We start from the raw sequence: 25,204 nt of genomic DNA, 5'->3' as shown, positions 1-25,204 counted from the left end.
TCACCGCTCTCTCAGGTCCCCCATCCATACTCATGATCTTTTCAAATTTCACTTCTACTTTCGACTGTTTTTTGTTCCATTTCTGTTTCATCCCCACACTCCTTTTCCACTATGCACCGAGCACCCTTGTAGTTTGTACTATTATCTTCTGGTCCATATTTGTTCTTGCTCTTCCATGACCCTCAATTTCGTGTATTAAAAGTTGCAACTTTTTCTAACCGTGCTAGTTTAGTTATATTTTCTGTTGTGTGCATGGTAACTAATTGAGCTTACGTGAAGTAGATTTTGCTTGAGTGGAAAGCATTCATTGCTCTTCACTCCTTGCTATTCAAACACAGTGAGAATGTAATTTCCATGTTCAGAACTGTGACACATAATTCCTTCAGGATAGCCAATTGGACCTCTTGAATTATGTCAAGAGATGGATCTAAACATTCATCACAAAAGCTCATATATGAACAGTTCAGAATTTAAAAGGTTCAGAAAAACAGTTCAGATAGAGCACAGAGAAAATTCCAAAGGTTGGCATCTTTGAGGAAGAGGAAATTTCTCCTTCAGAAATGCCCGTTGAATCCGGTGAAAAAAGCGGCACCATTGTTGTGCCGTCGCTGGAAGTGATGACACTTCCCCCAAGCTCAGTGTATATGTGTGTCTCATCTAACAGTCTTGTATTGTGTTGCTATGTCTGTCTGGCTATGTCTGTGTGCGTGCTTGTGTGGCAGCTTCAATGTGAGTCTTGTATCATGTATTAATTCAGAACCAGTGGAAAGAAGAAGAAAAAAAGATAATACCTTATATGCTCCAATATTCCAATATCTTCAATGCTCTAATATTTATTTTTAGTGTCATATAAGGAAGTCACTAATTAGTTCTCCTTCTGTTATCAAACTTGGTGGACAGGTTGGGTGTGTGACCACAATGAACTGATTCGATTTAGGTGAAGATCCGAATCCGGATCCGACTACTAGAATATTTAAGTGATTCTTCACCATTGAGAAATGGGAATCAAAAACGATATATAGCATGATATCTCAAAAAGGTAATGGGCCCGATATGTTCTCTTGATTGGGCATTATCTGGCGGAGGTCTGCACTTTACTGAGTGCTTTTCTATTTTTTTATGTTTCTCTTTCATATGATTGCCAATGATTAAATTGGTATAAACGTATCATCATATTTGCGATTCAAAATGAATCGAAGACAATACGTTCAAGTAACTGCCAGTATAATTGGAACAAATGTACAAAAAAAAAGGTTTTTAAATTGTATCTTACAATGATTACCTATTTTACAAGTGCAAGAGATTTAGGCCATAACAAATGAAAACAAACAAACAAACTGTTGCAACAATGTATGAATGAAACATCAGCTGTGAAAAAGTGATACTTATGTGTAAGAAATGAAGACTAGACTGTGAGAGTGAGAAAAAAACCCTGAATGTGAGATAAATAGAACAAGCCCCAGAAGGAGAAGGATGGAGAGAGTGAGGAAGATAAGAGCTAACGTGAAGTGAAACGGAGGCACTGGTTTGTACATGTAATTTCCATGTGGCATATAATTGACAATTTCTGGAATGAGATGGTGCACTTGGTGGAGCACATACCTCCACTAGGCTGATTAGTTTACGTTTTGTATCCCACTGATAGGCCGGATCTGGATTCGGACCTGAACTTAAATTTAATCGGCTTGTTCTTGTCACCGGACCAACTCGTCCATCAAGTTTAGTCACAACTCGTCCACAACTTTTTGAAATATCATGCTATATATCGTTTTTAGCCACAATCCTCAATGGTGAAGAATCACTTAAAAAAAAAAAAGCTAATTAATTTATCTTTCTCACAATTCAACCTGTCCACCAAGTTTTGTCCGAATCTGTCCATAACTTTTCGAGATATTGTCTTCTCGCTTGGTTTTTATGCTATCACTTACTGGTGAAGAACCACTTTAAACATTATTGGAACTTGATCTGGATCCGGATCTTCACCAAATTGAATCAATTCCTCCTTTTCACAGACCCAATATGTCCACCAAATATCGTCTGCATCTGTCGACAATCTTTTGAGATATCCAGTTCACAGATAAACAGACAAATAAACAGACAGACAGACGGGGTGAAAATAACCTCCGTCTACCTTTGGTGGTGGAGGTAACAAATACACTAAAAACCAAACCAGCATAATTCCACAAATTTTATCAAGATATCACTTTGCTTTGACAGGACTTTTACATGTCAAGCTTACTCTCAGGATTAGGGTAACTGATAAACAAACATTCACGTTGTCAATAAATCTCTGAGGACGTCATTGATTAAAAAATACAAGACGAAAATGTAAAAGCAAGACAATGAAAAAGCTTTTGTCATAGTCTTAAAAAGGAGAAACGAGCACAATCGACATAAGCATAGAACACCTCATACGGATGAGTGTCAAAGAAAGAACACAAAATGGATGGAAAGCAAACAAAAGTGTCAAATAATGTCATTAAATTTACAGGTAACATCCATCCAATGGCTCTTGCTACACTGGACATCACATTTGCGTAGATATTGTTATGCTTATGGAAAAGAGCCCCATATGCATTCAGAGAAACATAGGATTTTCCCCAGTCAGATATTTATTTAGTTTATGTGAGATAGATTCCCCACCTTTTGTATCGAGAGATTTTGGAAGGGAATTGTATTGTGAGTTATCGTGTTCAAATTCTCTTGAATCCCTCCGTCTATCAATCCATCTTTTGACTCCAGCGACCCATCCTTCGTCGGTCCCTTGCTCTTTGCCTGTAAGACACCGTAACTCATGATCAGATCCTACTCATTGCCGTTCAAACCTTGCAACTCCTCACAATCTCACGCTTTGCCTTTCAAAACCTATAAGTCACGATACTGCCCTTTGTCCTTCAACTCCCTCCCCACCCCCCACTCCTTTTCCACTCCACATCCGAAACCATCCCCCGACCACGCACGTTATGAATTACCCCCAATACTTCAAACCAATAGACCAGAATTAATTTGTAACCCGTACAAAAGATTCTTAATCAGATGCTTGCACACCATGGGAAATAAATAGATTCGTTCTTTTCAATTCCTGCAAAATCCCCCCATTTGGACACAGTGGAGTCAATCGTAAGCCCTGCAGTGGTATTTTCATTTTTTCATCTCTTGAAGAACAACACATTCAGAGCTAAAGGATAATTAACGCTGCAGTTGTTCACTACAGTACAGCTAACATCATCAGTCATCATTCACTTGCATTCAATGGATAGCTGCAGCTGACCTCATTGTACATTCCACAGACAACAAGAACAACCACACCCCCTCTTGGTTGTTGTAAAAGGCAGATTCGTTTGACCTCTGTGGAGAGAGGATGTGAAACTGAGTGAGGTCTGTTTTGGAAGGTAGATCAGTTTTGACTTCTGTGGGAGAGAGGATGTAAAAGAAGTAAATCAAGTTTGTTGTGGCAGCAGATCGCTCTTAACCTCCATTGGGAGAGGACATCCATGGAAGATACTCTGAACAAGAGACATTCAAGCAGCCATTACACATGGGTCAGCAAGCGCTCTCGTGAACCACGCATCTGATCCATCGTGTGTCTCAATCTGCCAAGCGCTTCAACTCTTGACTCGTCTTATCTGTCAGGCTTTGTGCCTTTTCATTGTAGTTTCTGTCCATCCATTACTATGCCTAGTTGTGCTTGTTGAATAAATGTATTGGTTAAACTGTTTAGCATTTATGGTTGCTTTTGGCCTTTCTTCCATTGGTCTGACATCGTGTGCGAGTTGAGTGAGACGGTAAGTTTTGCACCACTGATTGGCTCCCTAATTTGCATCCAAAACAATATCATTATGAGCTACAGTATACTTGTACTTCCTGTATACTTTACTGGGTTGGCAGGATAGCCTAGAGGTATGCACACTCACCTCTGAGCTGTCTAGCCTGGGGTCGAATATTGGCCAGGCTACAAACAGTCTTCCTGGTGTTTCACAGGAAGAAAGATTCATCAATGTGTGTGCCATCCCTCAGGTGGACTTACCATTAGTTTGTGCATAAGGGTGTTTTTGTCTTTGCCGGTGGTCTTGGGGGACGGTGGGGGTGGGACTCAAATTCTCTATGTCAATGTGCATCGTGTAGCACCACCTCCAGGTGGGGGAGTGTATTACAAGTCCCTACTCTTTACAATGCAGTATTCCTGTGCCCACATTTTTCAGTGCAGTGAGGTGTTTTGAATTGCATAGTGAGAGATATTTTGGAGAGATATGTTGAATGACACATTTGAGTTAGGATAATAACATAACCCCCCCCCCTGGCTGCTCCCAGAGGAAGTGGGTGTTTCTTGCTTTACAAAATGCATCATGGAGGCAACCACCCATAAGGTTTTAGAGTGTGAGGTGCATATATCTTCAGGAGAAAAGTGCCAGTTTAATATCGATGATAATATGAAGAACTGCATGGACTACCTGACCAAACACCCTCACAGACATTACAACAATAATATGGCAAGCTCTCCAATCAGAACCATCTGCCAGCAGTACAATTACAGAAGTGACTGATATTTAGCAAACTGGAATTCAAAAACTGTGGATCAAAGCTCGTACATTGGAATTTATGGGCAAAAAGGGGTTGTAGAGAAGAGCCTCATGAAAAAAAAAATGAATGTCATCCGTCAATTTTGTGGCCAATATCCAGACATTGTCATTCATGGAGAATGCTCTGACAGAAAGTTTGAAGGATTGGAAGATCAATACACTGTGTATCCAGAAGGAACAACTCTTCGTGATAGCCTGACTTACCTGCCAATTGAAGAAAGCAGTAGGTAAGCTGTCACCAGGGCAAACCGTTTAAAACGGCAAAAACTGCACGTAAAGTACACAGAAGGTAAAGTACATAGAGTGGCTGTGAATACCCACAAACCTAAGATCCACCTTGACCAAAATATGTTGCAGAACATTGGGCTTGAACAATTGCTTGCAATTCCACAGAAAAATGTCGATACCACTGAATATTCTCGAAAATAATTTCAGGCTGTTGCATTCTGATCCATTCAGTATTCTAGCTTGCCCACGAACCTTGACTTGGGATACAAAAAAAACCCAAAACAATAAACATCGTGTCAAGGGTGATAAGTTAATAATACTAATGAACACTCACCTATGATGTGACAAAATTAGTAAAAAAAATCCTTTCCTTCCAGTAATATTTTGTTCGTTTATGTCAATTCATCCTAAATTTAACCCTTTCACCACTGTACACTCCAGGACACTCGATGTTGTTTTAACACCATTCGAGAGCTTCACGAGCAATGGTGGAGGCAAAAACAATTCCAGGCTGGCAGGATAGCCAAGAGATATGCAAACTCGTATGTGAACTGTCGATAGCCTGGTATCGAATATCTACCCAGCTATAAACTGTCATCCCGGTGTTTCTCATGCAGTGGATGTGCACCAGCTGGCATTATTTGGTGGCATTAATGGTCCCACTGTATCCTTAAAGAGTAGGTAAGCTCTGCTGGCACCCTGGACAAATTGCAAATTCCTGATGTAATATATAGGGGCATCAGTGACAGCTATACCACCGAGCAAGTGATGGTGCCCACAGCCATGTGCTGCAAAAAGAAGAAGAAGAGGAAAACAAACTTCTCACTAACTCATGAAACTACGACTGGTCTGGTCAAGACTGGCCAAGAGATTACATTGTCAAAACCTTGGATTGAAATACAAGTAACCCAGTGGTGGATCTAGATGGGGGGTTGGGGAGGGTTGCAACCCCCCCCCCCAACCCCCCTCTAGATCCGCCACTGGGTTTAACCTCAGCAAAAGTGGACAAGGGGCAAAAATGGTTTGGTTTGTTTGTGTTGTTTCAAGCAATTCCACATTCAAACCATATACAGTTCCTTCAGAAATTTCATACACCCCTTGACTTTTGTCACGTTTTGTTGTGTTACAGCCTGAATTTAAAATGGATTAAATTCAATTTTTTTGTCATGTTTTGTTGTAATACAGCCTGAATTTAAAATGGACAAGTCTGGAGATGGCGATGGTTCACGAGCAATGCACACGGTTCACCTTTTTTTTATTTTTTGACCTTCGAGAGGACGCCACGGCCAAACTGGCGGGAATCAGGAAAAACGTAAATGATGAAAGTTGTAGTACTCGAAGAGCACTACTTGCATACCAACTTTCATTCGAAACAGTTGAAAACCCTCGGAGCTCGATGCCAAATTTATTGATTTTTTTGACATTTTCTAAGTTCGTGACCTTGTGACCTTATCCTTGGGACGAAAATGAAAAAATCGAGCGCCGTGGGGCTATGCAGGTGCCATTGGGCTAACCAAACACCGAAACCCCTGCCAGATTCGACAAACCCCCTCGGAGAGGATGTAACTTGAAACCGGCTACCCCCTAAAAACACGTTTTTTTGGGCGTGGCTCCGCCCATAATGGGTGCAGCATGCCCATTCTCCGGAAAACACAACTAGATCATGATAGAAACCTTGCACCCTAATTTTATGAAGATCGGATCAAAACCCACGGAGCTATGCTCGGGACAGACAGACAGACAGACAGACAGACAGACAGACAGACAGACAGACAGACACCAATAACGAATATAGTGGTCACTTACTGACTCGTGAACCATATATAGTGGTCACTTACTGACTCGTGAACCAAATATAGTGGTCACTTACTGACTCGTGAACCAAATATAGTGGTCACTTACTGACTCGTGAACCAAATATAGTGGTCACTTTCTGACTCGTGAACCAATATTATATAAAATGTCATGCTAAAACGTAAGCATTTATATGTGATCTGTACTGTTACGAATCTCAGGGATCGCAGATAACCTTATAGTAGGCTGGCCATCAACCTAAAGGTGCCTTTAAAAAGTGCTGTTGGCATTTTTGGTTAGAAGCTGGCGTCCATGCTAGATATACCCACAATACCTTGCTCTACAATATAGGGGTGGATGCCATGCTCAAAATCGCAAATTTTCGGACATATGGGGTCCAAACTGACCACTGGTGTCAGAATTGACCATTTTTAAACAATGGCTTATTTTCATCTAGCTGATGAGGGCTTTCCAAAAGCACATCATACGTGGAAGTGGACGAACATGCAACGTGTTTGCATTGATATTTCGATTTATGATTACATATAATTACATGGAGAGCCTACTGTATATACATAAACCGGGTTTTCTCCGAATTGTATAAACATGTCTAAACATTGAAAAAGAAAAATGTAGTTTCTGGTACGGTTGAATGGTGTTTTGCACTTGAACATCAGAACAGTTCTGTTCAGAATATACATATTACTCTTCATAAGGTGTATGCTAAGATAAGGAATTAGTGTGTGCAGACATCTCGACTTGGAATGAGCAATGCACATTTAGGTAACAATGTAAGTAACTTATTGGTTTTAAAAACCCAGACGTATCAATACCGAATTGTCAGAACACTTGTGTGCTTAAATGCATTACACGTACAGAATACGGATAAGACAACTTGTCATAAAAGTATAAACATCCTAGTCAAGTGCAAAAGTTCTCACTGCTGGATTCTGATTTACTCTCCCGAGTATTTGAAGATTTAGTCCACTTGACCAGATGGGTTACAGCAGTCTTCAGCATTATAGCTACACGCCGGAGTGCAAACTTGTCTTGATTTATAGCACTTGCAGTTAGCCCGTCGGCACTTATTTTGACATCCACAAGAAATTATCTCAATACAGGCTATTGGTACTGGAGGAAGTCGTGTCCACACGATGAACAACCCATTTGCATCTGTTGTCCACCCTCCACATCCTGATGGGTCGCCCAATGTTGTAACTGGCAGGTCTGCCTGCATCCGAATTTTAGCCTGGTCGTTGGATCGCTCCCAATTAAGTTGAAGCGAATCTTCTGTTGGAGGTAGCATTTCAAGAGATTTTTTACCTTTGAAAGATATATCATGCCTCCCTTTGTCCACACCCCCAATAGGGTCTGCCACGTTGTACAAGCGGCAAACAAACTCCTCGATCTGTTCAAATCCACGATCTCGTCCAAGTCCTTCAAGCAGATGTGGATGCTCCATGTATACTTTTCATGCTGCTTTTTTTACCAGTGCTCGTGAAAGAGGAACATGTGTTGCATCCAGTGAGAGCGTGAAACCCAAGCACATTTTCAATGATTGGTTGGGGGTAATTCTTTTACAATTTGATGGAGAGGATAACATTTCTCATCTTTTGCTGATCTGCCGATCATCCACACTTCTACATCCCTGGTGGCAAAGAAGTGGATCAACATCAGGAGCACATCTGTGTCCCTACAAACCACCTGCATTCTCCCAAAGTTGGCGGCTTGAAGGCTATGCAAGAAAAGACGCGTGTTCGCTTCTTCGTAATTAGCTGACAACTGGGGTATATCTCTATTTCCACTCGACCATACCATTAACTCGTCAGTGAAAGCACCAGCGGTATTCAGTTCCTGTCCCATGGGGAGATGTTGACTTTTGTCCATCATGTCTTCACTGAGGAATCTGGCGAGATCAGCTTTATTTTCATCAAGGCCAATAATCTGCGCCCAAACTTGTGGAAGGGGAACATCACTGCGATTGATTATTTTCCGGATGGGTTTTTTCTTGCCTTTAGCTCGTTTGTTGCGTATTGAGCCCTTGGTGGATCCTGAATGATATTGATCGAACACAACGTCTATCCCTGTACAGAGGGACTGAAGTAGCGTACCACTGAAAGCTAAAACACATTCCCGTAATCAGCAAACGTTCGACAGTCTTTGGGTTTCCTGAGTGACTGGATTAACGCATGTCCATCTATGATGACGCATTCGTGTCCACTGAATGTTGGCAGGACAGCTGGTGTGTCAACACCGATATCCTTTGATACAATTCCAAGCAAATCAGATTTATCCATTGAATTCATCATTCCATCCGTTTTGCCAAGAGACAGAGGGATACAAGACAATTCGTGTTTGAGAACAGTCTCCAGCTGAACATTTCTTCCGGCCCGAGAAGCATTAAACAGTTGTTGGATAAGCTTCCGATCCGCTTTCACTGTTTTTGTCTCATTATGTGCTGCTGTTACCTTCGTCGTGTAGAGCATTCCAATTTTTTTCGAATTGTTCTTCTTCAGGGGACTCTCATTCTGTCTCAGTAATACAACTCAGACAGTCTCAAAGAAGGGTTGAGTCTGTGTCTTCCAACTTTCTACGTTTCTCAACAACTTCTGAAATTCTGTTTTTTTCCTGCAGACGACCCGACTCTCACAGGTTCTGCATTGTTGTCTTGACATAACAAACAGAGTGTGAGATCCAATACATCAGTTTGTCATTTGCGCTTCAAAACTTTCATGGGCGTAACTCCAGGACTCGCCATTCTCTCGCTGATGGGGTATCTTCTATTTAGAGCAGGGCTGTAAAAATGATCAAATAAGAGAATTATGGACAAATTTAATTCAGTACATACCTGTTAGAAAATTGTTTTCTTCAGTGTATAGTCCATCGACATTGACAATTCATTCCATGTGTTCCCTAAAATAAAGTGATTCAAGCTGAAAAAGAAAATGGAGAAAAAACAGCTTTTTGATTGAACATTTCTATGTTTAATCACATAGTGTTGCACAAAAACGCAACAATTATGTTTAATCTCATACGAGTGTAGACAAATACCGGATTGTTAATGAAAGGCTGGGAGTTGTAGATTAAAACTCCAAAAAAAGTGAAAAAAATCATTTTGGACCAAACGTGGTCAAAACTGACCACAATGTCCGAAAATATGCAACATTGAGCTTGGCATCCACCTCTATATCATTAAGCAATACATCATGAAGATATTTTGCGTGGTTGCATGCTTCTAACACGAAATGCCATCACAAGTGATTTTTATGGCTACTGGCCGGCCTACAATTAAGCACAATTGACCATCAGGTTCCATGTTATTTTCTGGTTGAAATAACTTTATGCTGTCTTGAACAATGAGGAACAAACCAACCAACTGACCCAACAATCGATATCACAAATTTTACTTATGCTTTTGTACTTAAAATGAATAACCTTATATTTTGCTTCATTAAAGGGAAGTTGCCAGTGTATTGACCAGTTCATGGCCTCATCAATATCATTCTGAAGTGCTACTGCATCAACCTTACATCCCCATCCAACACTCTTTATACTTTAGTGTCATCTGCAAACAACTTTAAACTGGACTGAACTGATTCAGGGAGATAATTTATGAAGAGAATGAACAATGTCGGACCTAATACACTTCCTTGTGGTATTCCACTTATTAATGGAACAGAAATGGATGCAATTCCATTTACTATAACGCTCTGTGAGCAGTCCGCCAAATAGGATTCGATAGCTGACAACTGACAAGGTAGCTGACAACTGACTCGATAAGATTCAAGCTTGTGTTAAAGCCAGGTATGAGATACACTGTCAAAAGCCTTTCTGTAGTCCAAGTGCATGCAGTCAAGACTGTGACGTGCATTGAGTGACTGTGACCACTGCTCTGAAACTTCCAGTAATTGAGTAGTACAAGACCAACCACTCCTGATTACATGCTGTTAATCACTTAGCATATCCCTTCCCTCAAAATGGCTCATAAGTGCATCTTTGATGATCTTCTCCATCAGTTTGCCTACCACAGATGTCAAATTGGCGCGCAATCCAATGATGCACATTTTGTTCGGATCACCATATGACGATGAGTTTCAACATTTAGGGATAGAGTGTAAACTCTAACCCCATGACACGAACCCTAACCCCATGGTCCAGTGAATCTATGACTCCCCAGGCCCAATCCAGACATCTGTTGATCTCCAGCTCACAGCCAGCAGTTCTATGAATATCACTGCTAACGTAAGTGAAACTCTCCGTGACCTCAACATCTTCACCACAAACAGGTACAGACATGAGAGCAACATCCACGATGTCATTGAAAGCCTCAATCTTAGTTTTGACCCAGGAAACCCGTAATCCCAGTGGCTCCTCAATCAGCACCTCGAAGGTCCCCAAAACGATCTCCAAAGTCTCCGCAGAGATGACTGCATCATATGCAAAATCAAGGTCAGAGATCTTGGCATTCCCAAACGATGCACCGCAGCTTGATCTGTCCGACATCTTCCCCAGAATCCAGTCCAAACAAGTGCTGAAAAGTGTGGGTCCAGTACACACCCTTAATTAACACCAGTAACAACTCGAAATAAGTCAGAGATGGTACCACCACATTTCACAGCACTCTCAGTACCAGAATACACTTCAGACATCATATTGATCAGTTTTGGTGGCACGTTACGAAGACCAAGCATCATCCAGAGGGCATCCTGATTCACTGAATCAAACACTTTACAGCGATCAACATAGGCTGCAAACGGCTCATGCCAAAACTCTTGGTTGCGTTCGGTGATGAACCGAAGAACAAGGATACGGTCAATCGTTGACCCTTTTGATGCAAAGCCTGACTGATTTGGACACTGGTGCTCAAGCAAATGGTGGTGAACCCTCTCAATAATTATCAGAGCAAAAACCTTGCCTGGCACTCAGAGCAGTGCCACACCTTGGTAGTTGCTGCAGTCTTGGCGATCACCCTTTCCTTTCTCGAGAGGGACAACAAGGCCCCTCTTGCAGTCAGTTGGGATGATGCCTGTGTTCCAGGCAGAGCACAGAACTGCATGCAACGACACAAGTGCAGCATTTCCACCAGCCTTGAGAACTTCAGCATGGATGCCACCAATCCCAGGAGCTTGACCCAATTTCAAACAGTTCACTGCAACCTGTGTTTCCACAAATGAAGGTGGACCACAGTTGATTGGATGGTCAGCAATAGGGATTGTAACACCCCTGACATCCAACTCGACAGCTGCTGTATCAGCACCAATTAATTTGAAGCCCAGGAGGGAAGCATATGCAATTAAACTCTTCAGATGGAAGTTCCACAAATGGGAGAAAAGGGAAACAGAAGAGTGGAGGTGGTGATAAGGATGGATTTTGGGAGTTTATAAAATGTGCATACATATACTGAAGGAGCTGGGGAGAGTCTGAGGATGAAGAGATCAGAGGGAGCTCGACCAGAATGGAGATGGTATAAAATATAGGCTTGCAGAATGTCTGTGATGTGAAAATAGCAGCCTAATTCTTCAGCCTCAAGGTGTAAGATGTGAATACATGTTGGTAGCTTTAAATTCCACAGAATCTAGGATAGACAGTTGTGATGCTGGGGCATGAGCTCAAAGGTGAGAGCAATAATCACTTGAGCTCTGGAGAAAGGCCTTTTAGGCTATGAGTAGTTTTAATTCCCACCCCCCCCCCCTCACCCCCAAGGAAAAACTAGGAATGACAGGATGCTAAGTCTTTGGCTAGCTTTTGAGGCCAACTTTGTTTTCTGGTCGGCCTAGGAGAGGTCCTAGAGGATGGTGAGGCCTGGCATATCAATAAACTGTTCCTCTTCCAGTGGTTGACCATGGAAGTCGATAGGTGGACTTGGATGATCTTTTTGGAGTGACAGGAGGAAACTATGAAATTTTCCAGGAATCAACTTGTCATTCCAGCACTTAGAATATATTCCAGATTATCAGAGAGTGATACAGCAACTGTGTCCCTGTCAGTAAGAAAGGAGAATGTACAACACATTGTGGTGCTCTCTACATAAAACAAGAAAGCTTTCCAGAGCATTGGAGAAGTTGTCTATGCTTATGAGGAACAATACCGAGCCGAAGAGATTGCCTTGGTTTTACTCCAGCCCATACTGGGTGGTATTTTAGGAGGATGTTCCATTGATATCATAGTTTACTGGATATGAAGGCAGCTTTGTATGCCACAGGCATTGAGCTTAACAAGTAGAGCAGAGCACGAGTCTCGATTGAATGCCTCAGATATGTCCAGAGGGATGGTCCTGACACCTTGTTTGAGATATATATGACCTCTGAAAATGACTGAGAGTAGTGCAGCAGTATGTCCAGAGGTGAGTGACTTGGATAGAATGCAAACTGATGCTGATATCTCAGATGCTATTGAAAAGAGGAACAACTTGATGTCAGTATGAATTATGGATTCCATTCCTTTGATTATAATTGGAAGCATGCTTACTGGTTTGAAATAGAGAATAGAATATTTGTTTTTGCACCCTTGCTATTGATAGATATGATGTTTGTTGACTTCCAGGCTGACTGGAGGTAGCTTAAGGAGAAGAGCAAACTGAAGAAAACAGAAGGAGGACAAGTAAGAGGCACATCAGAGCAGGATTTGAGAACATGATCACTGATGCTATATATGCCCTTTTGCCGAGGCTAAGTCGAGGCTATTGAGAACTTATACCTTCTTCGGAGCAAGAGTTACATTATCCAGAAGACAGTGATGAGGCAGTAAATTATGCACAAACGCGGTTGAATTGGGGACACAAACTTTGGAGTCTATGGAACTAATAATCTGAGTGAGACCGACTATTGTGGGGATAATGATTGCATTTCTGGATTCTTTTTGCAAATACAGAAAAGGAAGAATGACTAGTTATGAATTGGACAGGTTTCTAATCCAGGAAGACATCACTTGCAAAAGCACACAAGTCCCTGTCAATGATGAATAATGTGTTCACAAAACACAACACATGTTTACCCGCCAACACAGTCTTTGAATACTTCTTCAATATTGGCAACGATATATTTCATCAAAAATAAAATTCTGTTGGATTCACATTTTGAAACGTTGCTCTTAAATAACACCAACAAGAATTGTATCTCGGTAGCAATCATGGTATTTTTTTCATTCATGTTGTTTTCATAATAAATCACGTGTATGTACTGTATGTATGTATTATGTATGTATGTATGTGTGTATGTACAGTATGTTTGTATTTGTTGCTAAAGCAATTATTTTTTCAATGAAATTTCTCTTGTTAGTTTGGTCAAAAGTCTCACTTTTACTTCACCCAATTCACTTTTCAAATTTGAGACATTTATCGTGATTGAAACATTTTATTTGATTGCTGCTCAAAGCAAGTGCTCCAGTGACAAGATCAACGGAAAAATGTAAAAACTCACCTTATACTCCATTTCCTGTTGGCATTCTTGTGTTTAATTGCATGTGACTAAAGTATGAGTTGAATCATTAATTATTTTCTTTGTGGCTATCTATAATGGTATAATTTATAGGAAATACAAAGTGATTCTATTTGTAAGGTTTACTTTACCAGCACACCAATCTTGATCATTAACGGGCAAATAAAGTTGATGATCAAAACAATTTTGTTCTTTTAAATAATGATAATCCATTGAAATGCAGATGACTACACTTCATTTTTTGAAGAGGAACAAAATCTTTGCAGAAAAAAAGTGTATATATATATATATATATTTGTAAATATTTGCCTTGTCCAAAATTGAAAAAAGTTATATGATCTCATTAGATATTTCATTATTATTCTGTCATAAATCATGAAATAACTGTTTATGATTTATTTACTCAGGTTGACCATCATGTGTATTGAGCATATTTTAAAGGATGACCAATAGATCAGTTGGACTTTAAAAAGGGGAAATTGACAAAAGAAAACTCCATGTAAAATTCTGTGAATTAACCTGAAGGTGGCAGTCTGACATTGTTTTGTTAATTGAGTCAATCTTCAGCACATTTTCTCACACTGTAATGATAAATTATGGTCAAATATATTGCAGACTAAAACCTTGTTATAAAATCACTGAAAGAGCACCATATGTTCTTTTTCTTATTATTTTAAATGTAGTTGGTAAGTAATATTACAAAGTTCACTCAAATCACTGAGTATGAATTAGTGCTCACATGCCTCATAATGATTAATCATGTTGTAAATTATTTACTATGCAATGGAGTGTATTATTACCCAAATGCATTTATTAATGCCTCACTCTGACGATATGTGACGTCAATCAGGTACTGGTTTGGGTATGTAATGATGGACCTTACGACTTGTGAGCTTCAACATTATTTTTGGCCAGGTTGGCAGATGAAGGAGGGGATTGTGAGGGGTTAGGTTGGGTTGGAATGAGCCAGTCTCATTGCGGCCCTTGAGGTTCAATTAATGATCCAAAAGGAATTGATGTGCCGAAGACCCAATGATCCAAATAATATCACTGTGATTCAATCACAATCAACCCTTACAATTGTGATAAATAACTACTTTACACAAGCTCATATATGCACTGTGGATCTGAGAGAAGAAAAAAAGAGCAAAGCATGCATTTCTATGAAATAAACTACTTTAACTCTTACTCACATATTTACAGATATGTTACAATAAGTACAAATTGAGTGATTACACAAGCAAGCAAATATGACCAAAATTGTTCAACTAAATGAAATAGTTGGTGACAATGATCTTAAATCCTTCCCTTCAAACAATAATCAATCATAAAAGCATAAACATTTTTCTGCATCTCTGTAAAAAGAAAAAAGATGTGGAACACAAATGGACACAGAAAGTCAATGTACACACAAGGAAGGTAAAGCGGAAGTTAACATTTAAGAGTTATGTTAACATTCTTTCTTCCAACTGGACCAAGCATCAGATTGAAGTTTCAATTTCAGCTCATTAATGGCACTGTTCTGTTCTTGCATATGGAAGCTTTGTTGCCAGGTAGCTATCGTTTCTTGGAGCACAGCTGCTGTCCCACTGATACTGTGCCCCTCTACCAGTACATTGGTTCTCATTCCACTGACCACAGAAGGATGACAGGCTAAGTCAACCCCACCTGGTGTTAATTCAGCAGCCAACGGGGCTCAAACTCAGGACCCGAGGATCCTAAGCGAGCCCCTGTTAACTACTAAGCCAACACCAGGCTTGTAATTGCACTGATATTGGGGAAAAGGGAACAATGTGGCTTGAAGAGTCCAACAAAAGTTTTTTTGTAAATTGTTTTTGAACTGTAATGTGATAAATTCAAAACATGAGCCAAAATGCTCAATTTGCAATCTGCTACAAAACTGTTAACACGATCAGTACATTGACTTTTTACTCTCTGTCATCTCACTGTTGCAGAAGCCTAGATTTGGTATAAAAAACTGTTTCATCAATGAAAGATGAGAGTATGTTTAAAAATGACAATGGAAATTGCTATAAATCAACAAATTTATTGAAGCATGGGGGGGGGGGGGTGGAGGGAATGATATGTAAGGTGGGGCATGATTTCCCCAACAATTCCCCCCTGCCCCCACCCAAAAATAAGAAGTGTCAGGTAGGGCAAGATTTTCCAAACCTGCACAATCACACCTGTGCTGTTATATCTTCCTTAGTTCTTGTGTTCAGTATGCAGAGCAATTTTTTATATCTCCCACTATACAGTCAAGTAAAGAGCACTCGGGTGTGAACGTTCAGGATGCTAAACATTTTATCATGGCCGGGGAGGTTACACAGTGAAGGGAGATGTTGCCCATCCTCCCCTGTGAGGATGTGTGTGAGGGTGTGTGGGTGTGTGTGTGTGTGTGTGTGTGTGCGTGCGTGCGTGCGTGCGTGCGTGCGTGCGTGCGTGCGTGCGTGCGTGCGTGTGTGCATGTGCGTGCGTGTATGTGTATGTGTATGTGTATGTGTATGTGTATGTGTACGTGTATGTGTACGTGTACGTGTACGTGTACGTGTGTGTGTGTGTACGTGTGTGTGTACGTGCATGCACGTGCGTGTACGTACATACATACATTATATATCAGACGCACCTCCTGACTGTCAAGGTTAGAATTGCTGTGGATTATGTCTCACATGGTAAAACCACATAATGCATAAATAATTAGTGTTCTTCTGCCACCCAGACGATTGTTCCGGCCAATGCAAACCGTTCAACAAGAAAAAGAGCAATCAGAGATTGCAAACCCTCACCAGGACTTGTTTTGTGTGGTGTGTTGTGTGGTGTTTGTGTACTGATGTGTTATGTAATAAATAAGAGACATAACCACTTTAAAACCGTTGGCAGTGATGACCGGGTACGAACACGTCCCACTTTGATGCAACCCTGGTTTGATCAGCCACCTGACCCTGACCCATGATGTTTTTTTATGATTATTCAACTCAATTCAGAATGGATTAAAATAAATGCAATTCAGATCAAATGGAAGACCAAATGGGAAGAGTCCTGCATTGGAATAATCAGAAGGAACCCAAACAAGCAAAAAGAAAAGATGAAATCATCAGGAGGAACCTGGATAGGATTTGCATTTCAGATGTTACTATTCTATCCTCAAATCCATTCAGGCACAGCCAAGTGAGCCTTATTCAAAAAAAATTATAAAAATCCCACATCAATTTTTTCTTTATAATTCTGGCTCCCAAACCATGTGTCCAATCATATTCAAATATAAAACATCCATTCCCCATCACTAATACAGTGTAATTGTAAAGTTTCACATCAATTGATTAAGTGCTTCCAGAGAAAATATTATTTAATATTTTTCGTAAATCCAATATGGCTGCCAAACCATGTGACATCAAATACTCCTTTAAAATCTTGTGCAGGCATGCTTTCGGGAACATTTATGTGAAGTTTCCCTTTGATCTGTCCAGCTGTTCTGGAGAAGAAGATTTTTATATGTTTTATGGTAAATCCAATATGGCTGCCAAACAATATGACATGATGTCATATGTGTGAACCTTTTGTTCCTCATGGATAGCCAGTCATATTTGTAAAGTTTTGCTATTTGTAAATTTGTATTTGTAAATATGTTTGTAAATATTTTTGAAGGTTTAAAAAAAACAAAAAACAATATGGCTGCCGAATCACGTGACCGATTACGTCATCATTTTTTTGTGGAACATTTTATCGCTCAATGACCCTCAAAAATTTTCATTCTGATTGGATGTATCATTCTACATATGCAATTATGACATCATAATAAAGGCACCTATGACGTCATAAAAATCACTCTCATTCCCCATGAGGAGTACTTGCGATGTGCCAAGTTTCAATTTTATTCTTGATGCAGTTTCAGAGATACAGAGGTCCAAAGTTTTCCATTTTTCCAACATGGCTGCCACACCATGTGACCTATGATATCATAATCATCATTAAAACATTCTACATGAGTATTCGCACCAATGATGGAAATTTCATCTCAATCCGACAAGCAGTGGCAGAGAAAAACATGAAAGTTCTGTGTGGATAAACAGACAGACAGACAGACAGACAGACCCAAATGCAATACCCTCTCCTTCAGCGAGGGTAGAAATCCCATTTTGCAATGCTTGTTTGTCTTCCATTATTAATCATTCTTTTTTCTCACTTCAGTACCAATTCACCCCAACTTCTTAAATCTACCTCCTCCTCAATCCTTCCCCGTTATACTCCTCCTTAGTCCTCCCATCTAGTCCCATCCCAGCATCTCTCCACTGCCCTTTTCTTTGCGAATAGCTCCTCCTCTGTTATCCCAAACTGTTTGGTTTTCAAACATCTGTGGACTCTGTTCCAACCTACAAATGTCTCACATACTCATTCAGAACACTCCTCAATATCTCAATACCTTCCCTCTCAGTGAGATTCCCTTCTCCTTGGCACACAATGACATCTCCCCTGAATACAGATCCACACTACTTAAGACACTGGAATCAAGGCAAGGAGATTTAGTAACGAGTGCCACTCTTTCTAGAATTGACACGAGCATGACAGACAGTGATCTCTTGTTGCAGACTGTCCTAGCTGACATTACAGGGACATAGCAAGCATGGCCAGAGACCCAATGACCAAGGTTTGTGACTGCACTGGAAGGGAAATCCATGTGCTCTTTGATAAGTCCATGACTTCATCCATCAAGGAAAGCTATGTTTGGCCAGAAAACATTTGTTGTCTGTCTCCCACGGCGGCCATTGCATCCAATTCACTGATGGCTCCAAGGATGAATGCATGGTGATCGAACAATGAGAAAATCTTCAAGGCTAAAATGAGGAAACTGACTTTCCACATGGCAACAACGGCCAGGAATATTTTGGTGATGACTTCGGACACTGACATATCAGTCATCCTATTGGTTATACTCGGGAGATCTTCGGGTGGGAGAGGTCAGGGGGAGGCGGGGGGTGAGTCCAAAAATCATTATGAACTGTAGAACCAGCAACAATCGCTGCGACATTGACATTTCTGGATTGGCCATTGCTTTGGAGAATAAGCAACCTGAGTGACGGCACGGCAGTACTGCAAGAGCTGCACACCTTCACTGGTTGTGATTTAACTGCAGCATTCTACAAAAATAGGAAAGTACGACAAGGTGTAATCATGGAATAAGATGTTACAGGAAAGTACATTGAAATGTTCAAAAATCTTGCAACCACGGACCATCAGGATGTTGAGACATTGTCCTCTATCGTATGCACCATGTATGGTCAGAAGTACGTGGCAGGTGTCAATGAAGCTCGGCATGCCATTTTCGAGTGCATGAGTGGATGAGTACTCCAAGAGAATCCCCTGGCGAATGTGAAGCAATTTGATTGTGCACTCCCCCCTACCACTCTCCACCCCCCACCCGTATGCCAAGACTCTTCAGATGAAGATTCATGCACTCACTTTGTGAGCATCCCATGGGGATGGGCTACATGGGCGAGGTTCACACACTGACTCCATTACTTTCCATGGACTCATATGACTTTTCCATGAGTGCAGGGAAAACTATGCACCAAAACAATCCTAAAACATTAAAACAAAAATGAGGGCAAAATACACACTTTTGCATGTTCATTAATGAAAAATATTGTAGAATTTCCATGAATTTTAGCCAGCCAGTAAGTGTATACAATGAGTGCCCTTGGTGAATTTTGAAAAACCCGATTACAAACTAAATTTGTGAGGAAAACAAAGCAAATAATTTTTGGAAGGAACGGAATTAATTTTCCAAGACTTCTGAAAGGAGAGAATAATTTTCCTAGGTTTCCATATATGGGACTAAAAACTAAAAATGTTTTAACTTCCCAGGTTTGTTGAGGCCCAGTGAAAACCCTCAGACTGGAACAGGCTTGGATCCACTCGGTTACGGATAGAAACAGGAATATGACATCCTGATTCTGCATTGGTTTCCTGGAGCATCTGTTCTGACATGCCTTGTTGAGAAGGAGGTGGAAGGAACTGTTTCAGTGGATACGGATCAACAGCAGGATGATGAGGCCAATGACAAGCCATGGAGTGAGGATGGTTGTGAATTGGATGCAGACATCGAGTAGTTCAGCTAATCCCAGTTCATCATTCATAAGATTGAAGCTATTTCAAAGTCAATGCATGTTGCGATGGTCATTCTGAGAGTGAAGATAGTCATTATGACGATCTTTTCGAAGATGAAGAATGTGAAGGTAATTGGTATAATGTGCGGCCTTGTAAGTTTTGAGAATGGATGATGTAGATTTATAAACACATGTTCTCAAATTTTAAGTTAATCAGAGAAAAATTGAGGATTTTAGAAATTGCTACCAAGTTGTTGACCTTTGGCCTATGTTAACCTTTTGTCCCACATTGACCTCAAAAATAATTGGAAGTTGAATTCAATGACCAAATGTGCAAATCCTCTTCATATTTCAAGTACATCAGATGAAAATTGGCAATTTTAGAAATATGGCCTATGTTGACCTTTTGGCCGAAGTTGACCTCAAAAATAATTGGTGGTTGAATACAGTGAGCTGATACGAAAATCCTGTTCAAATTTCAAGACAGTCAGAAGAAAATTTACAATTTTCGACACTTGGTCTCTGGTGACCTTTTGGTCAATGTTGACCTCATGACGACCGTCGATCGACCGTCGCAGGGATGGTACCTACAATCTCCAAAAGCTTCAGAACGATAAACTGAGAAGTTTTGGCTGGAGGTGAGTGGACAAACAAACAAATTAAAAATCACTCATGGAGCGACACTTGGCAAAACAGAACAAAGTGGAATGGCATGAGATAGAGGAAGTACCTCCACCAGGCTGAACAGTTTACGTTTTGTATCCCACTGATGGGCTGGAGCTGAACCAAAATCGAATCTGCTTTTTTGTCACCTCATCAAAATAAAGACCAAATACTGCAAAGTAGTCCCAATAAGGAAGCCAGATACACACACACACACACACACACACACACACACACACACACACACACACACACACACACACACACACACACACACACACACACACACACACACACACACACACACACACACACTAAGTACTTATACCAACTCATCCATCTATTTTTGTCATCTCATATGTATGTATATATATATATATATATATATATATATATATATATATATATATATATATATATATATATATATATATATATATATATATATATATATATATACATATGTATGTGCATGGCTCACAAAGTGAGTACACTACTGTTACACAAAGGGCAAAAAAAAAGTTTAGGGAAACATGAAATGCAACCCATTATGTTAATCTGCATGTATTCAAATAGCTAAATCTAAATTTTTAGACCTGCAGCATGTCCGGTTTTAAAGTTACCACTGAATATATACAACACTGTAAATACACGTTCAAATTTCGAGCTTGGCATCAGCATTATGTACGGAATCAGATGAACAAAAACAACGTAAATATTATATTTTGGGATAAGGAACAGATAATTTTTACTCTGCCTTTTTAAGCAGGCTCAATATGTGACAGGAAAAAGAAAAAAACAACACATTTTGAGAGAGTCCGATTTTATAAATTATGAAGAAAACACAGATGAGTTCAGTCGCAAAGAAAGCCAAACTTGTAAGCGAAAAATAACGTTAAAATCGAATCTATTTCTTTCAAACTTTTGAAAATAATCAATTTAAACATGAAAAGAAAAACATAATTCTTACCTCTCGGATCCTCACGAAGCAGCAAAAAAATTCTAGTGTTGGTTAAAATGAAGAATTATCAGACAAATGCGAGTCACCTCCTTCGGCTCGGCGTCCTCACGCTGGATTCGTATGTCACGGCTCTCGCAAAGACATGGACATGAAGACAAACGCTGCGCTCGACGGCGAATGGAAATATGCTGACACACTTGCAAGTGCCTATTATATCCATCAATTGGGGAAGTTTGCAAGACGGAAAGATTTTGTAATGCTAGCGTTATTTGCATCCGACGAGAGATGATGATTCGTACATAACAGGACTGACAAAAAAATCAAGACGGGATTACTTGCGGTCCGAATTTTATTTTCTGATCACAATTTTGATCTATATTTTTCTGCCGTTAGACTCTGTCATATTTCCAAGAAATTAAGGGAGATTTGGAATAAAAATCATAAGAAACATTGTCAACACTGGACTCCTTATTTTTCTCGATGTAGTAGACACGAAGCGTTATGTACGAATCATTATTTCATCAGATAGGGTAGATGCCAGAAAACCTGAATAGGGAGACAGAACATCATCAAAACATAAAAGAGACACCAAAGTTCACATTCTGAGTTACCACACTCAAAATAACTGTCACATAAGAAACGTACAGTAAAATAAAAATTTTACCAATCAAACTAACATTTCAAAGTTTAAAATACCCATATTCTGTTGCTTTAATTCATCTTTAATAAAACAGGAAAATGGAGAGTATGATATTGCCGGTTTCTACAGGTTCCCCAAGATGTCCACTTTCATTTCTGACCTTTGATGGTTTGTCTAAATACCTCATAATAGTTTTATGTTGAATTTCCCACAAACATACCACAGCATACCCATATACATATATACAGTATGTGTATATATATATATATATATATATATATATATATATATATATATATATATATATATATATATATATATATGCATACATATAGTTTATGGCCTCATCTCTCAGTTTTAGAAATTAGGCCTATGTTGAACTTTTAACTTTGAAAATAATTGGTGGTTGAATTCTTTGACTTGATATGCAAATCATGTTCAAATTTCAACTTAATAGGATGAAAATTGAGGATTTTAAAAATTACACCTAAGTGGTTGACCTTTTGGCAAAGAATAGAGAAATAGGGCATATGGTCACCTCAAAAATAATTGGTGGTTGTATTCAGTGAGCTGATATGAAAATCCCGTTCAAATTTGAAATCAATTGGATGAAATTGACAATTTTAGAAGTTTTGGCCTATGTTGACTTCAAAAATAACAGTTGGTTGAATTCAGTGACCTGATACGCAAATGCTCTTCAAATTTCATGTCAATCAGATGAAAATTGATGATTTTATAATTTCGGCCTATTTTGACCGTTTGGTCTATGTCGACTTCAAACATAGTCAGTGGTCGAATTCAGTGACCTGATATGCAAATCCTCTTCAAATTTGAAGTCAATCGGACTAAAACTGAGCATTTTAGAAATTTTGAAAGAGTTGTTGACCTTTGGCTTGTGATGATGACCTTTTGACCTTTTGGCTGCAAAAAATTAATATGCTTCTGTCGGACCACGAACTCCATAATCTGGTGAAGTTTTGTGAAGATCTGTTTAAAATTGCGAGCTGTAGGCGATTAAAGGTGAGCGGACAGACAAACAAACGGAAGTGATCAACATACTTGGCAAAAATATTTTTAAGCAAGTAACAAACGGGCTGGTGAATAAGTAACCTCCATCCACCTTCGGTGGCAGAGGTAAATATCAAATTATAGCACTCCAAGGAAAAGATTAGGCAATCCTTCCCCACTGAGAAGAAATCATTGTTGAGTTGAAGAGTTTTATCAAGATCTATATAGCAGCAGAGCAAGAGAAGCACAGCCTTTAACGTATGGTGTAAACAATTCAGAAGAACTTTTAACAGGGTCAGATGACATAGTAAAAACACTAAAATAGATAAATTAGGGTGAAGCCACAAAAGAGGATGAAGTTCTAACCAGACGTGTCACATTGAACTCTGAGCAGTTAAGCTGGGTACCGAACGATACCAGTAACGATGACGTTGTCATCCTATGATGATGCCACACCATATTTCCCACACCACCTGTTCCGCTGATGATGCCGTCCCACGCCGCCTGTTGTGATGATGATTTTATCCAATTTTGTCATTTTTTTCAAACTATATTTCTCACCACCAGTTTGTCCAAAAAACTGCCACTTTCAACTGCGAGCAGTGATTCTACATGTGCGTTTACAAAAATGTGAGCCACGATGAATAATGTTTGATGAGTATGAAGTCATAGTTCACGTGGTTTGGCAGCCATATTGGATTGATGGAATATGTTTAAAAACATTTTTTTCTGAAACCATTTAACCAATGATGTTTAAGTTATCACACTTATATCATCATGGGTATGCAATCATACACCTAAAGTTTTGTATTGATTGGTTCAGCAGTTTGTAGAAGAGGGATTTTAAAGGTATTAGCTTTGATCCAATATACGTAGCCACCTCGACTGCTCAAGCAGTTGCAGAGAAAATGAATTTCAAAGAGACAAAAAAAATACATGTAAAGATCCGGTGGAATTACAAGTGCAGGTATAATAATAAATGGAAAAGAAAACAATGGGGTAACACAGCCTGTAAGGCTTTTGGTACCCTAATTAACTTTCATGAAGATGTTGAGGAACTTGCTGAAAAAACAAATGTCTGAAATTTTCATGGAATGCATGAAAAAGACAAGGATTCCATATAATTGGTGTAATGCAGTCATCATTTTCATTCACCAAAAGGGGAGCATTAATGATTTTTAAAACCACAAGCTGATAATTATCCTAATATTTACAAGCTTTTCACCAAAGTATTTTTGAATCGTTTTACTGCAACCCTGGATTTCAAAAACCTCAGGAACAAGACGGAGTCAGAAGGAAGAAGGAACCATTCTCCCACATGCAGTCAACCAATTGGTTGAGACAACAAGAGAATGCCAGCACCCTTTATGTTTGTGATTCATTGCTATGAAAAATCTTTTGACAGTATGAAACACCACCTTTCTACAGCCTCGAGTCAAGCAAGAAATTAACCATATTTACTAAAAAGAAAACCATAAACAAATTTGCATATGAGAAGTTCATTTGCTCCAGGAAGTTGCTGGAAGGGGGTGGAAGAAATCAAGCAGGAATTGAGGGATTGGGAATCCTGAGAGTTTTCAGAAAAAAACAAATACACAATTTAAGCATTCTGCACCCACTTTCAGTTTTAATTGAAAGAGTTGCTCCCAGGATTTGGAAGATGGGGAAAGGACGACAAGGTCTGATCTCAGGTGAGCCAAATGTTGTGTCCTTGCTCTTCTTAGGATGAATACATAGATTTTGTGGGTCTTGTGAAGAAGGTACAGGTTATTGTTGATTAAACAGATCAG

The 25,204-nt window shown here is 39.6% G+C and overlaps 1 protein-coding gene across 5 annotated transcripts in view; it reads right to left on the bottom strand.

The window, feature by feature from the left end:
* Positions 1-25,204, bottom strand: part of LOC147026515 (uncharacterized) — a 335,422-nt gene that overhangs the window by 181,099 nt on the left and 129,119 nt on the right. For 3 of the 5 annotated variants that reach the window (XR_015058377.1, XM_085881978.1, XM_085881977.1), the window contains exon 3: positions 2,644-2,775. Coding sequence is in view for 2 of the 5 variants with exons in the window: in XM_085881978.1 (XP_085738104.1) it covers positions 2,644-2,775 (132 nt within the window). In the remaining 3 variants the exon portion in view is untranslated. Of the gene's footprint in view, positions 1-2,187; positions 2,776-9,450; positions 9,536-25,204 lie in introns of those variants that run through there. The other 2 variants (XR_015058379.1, XR_015058378.1) reach the window with 1 other exon arrangement.

Source organism: Eptatretus burgeri, chromosome 5 (assembly GCF_056783735.1).
Source record: "Eptatretus burgeri isolate ZD-2024b chromosome 5, Ebu_testis_v1, whole genome shotgun sequence".
Classification (NCBI taxonomy): Eukaryota; Metazoa; Chordata; class Myxini; order Myxiniformes; family Myxinidae; genus Eptatretus; species Eptatretus burgeri.
Note: the sequence above shows the minus strand (reverse complement) of the source record. Positions and strands in the feature narration are given on the sequence as shown.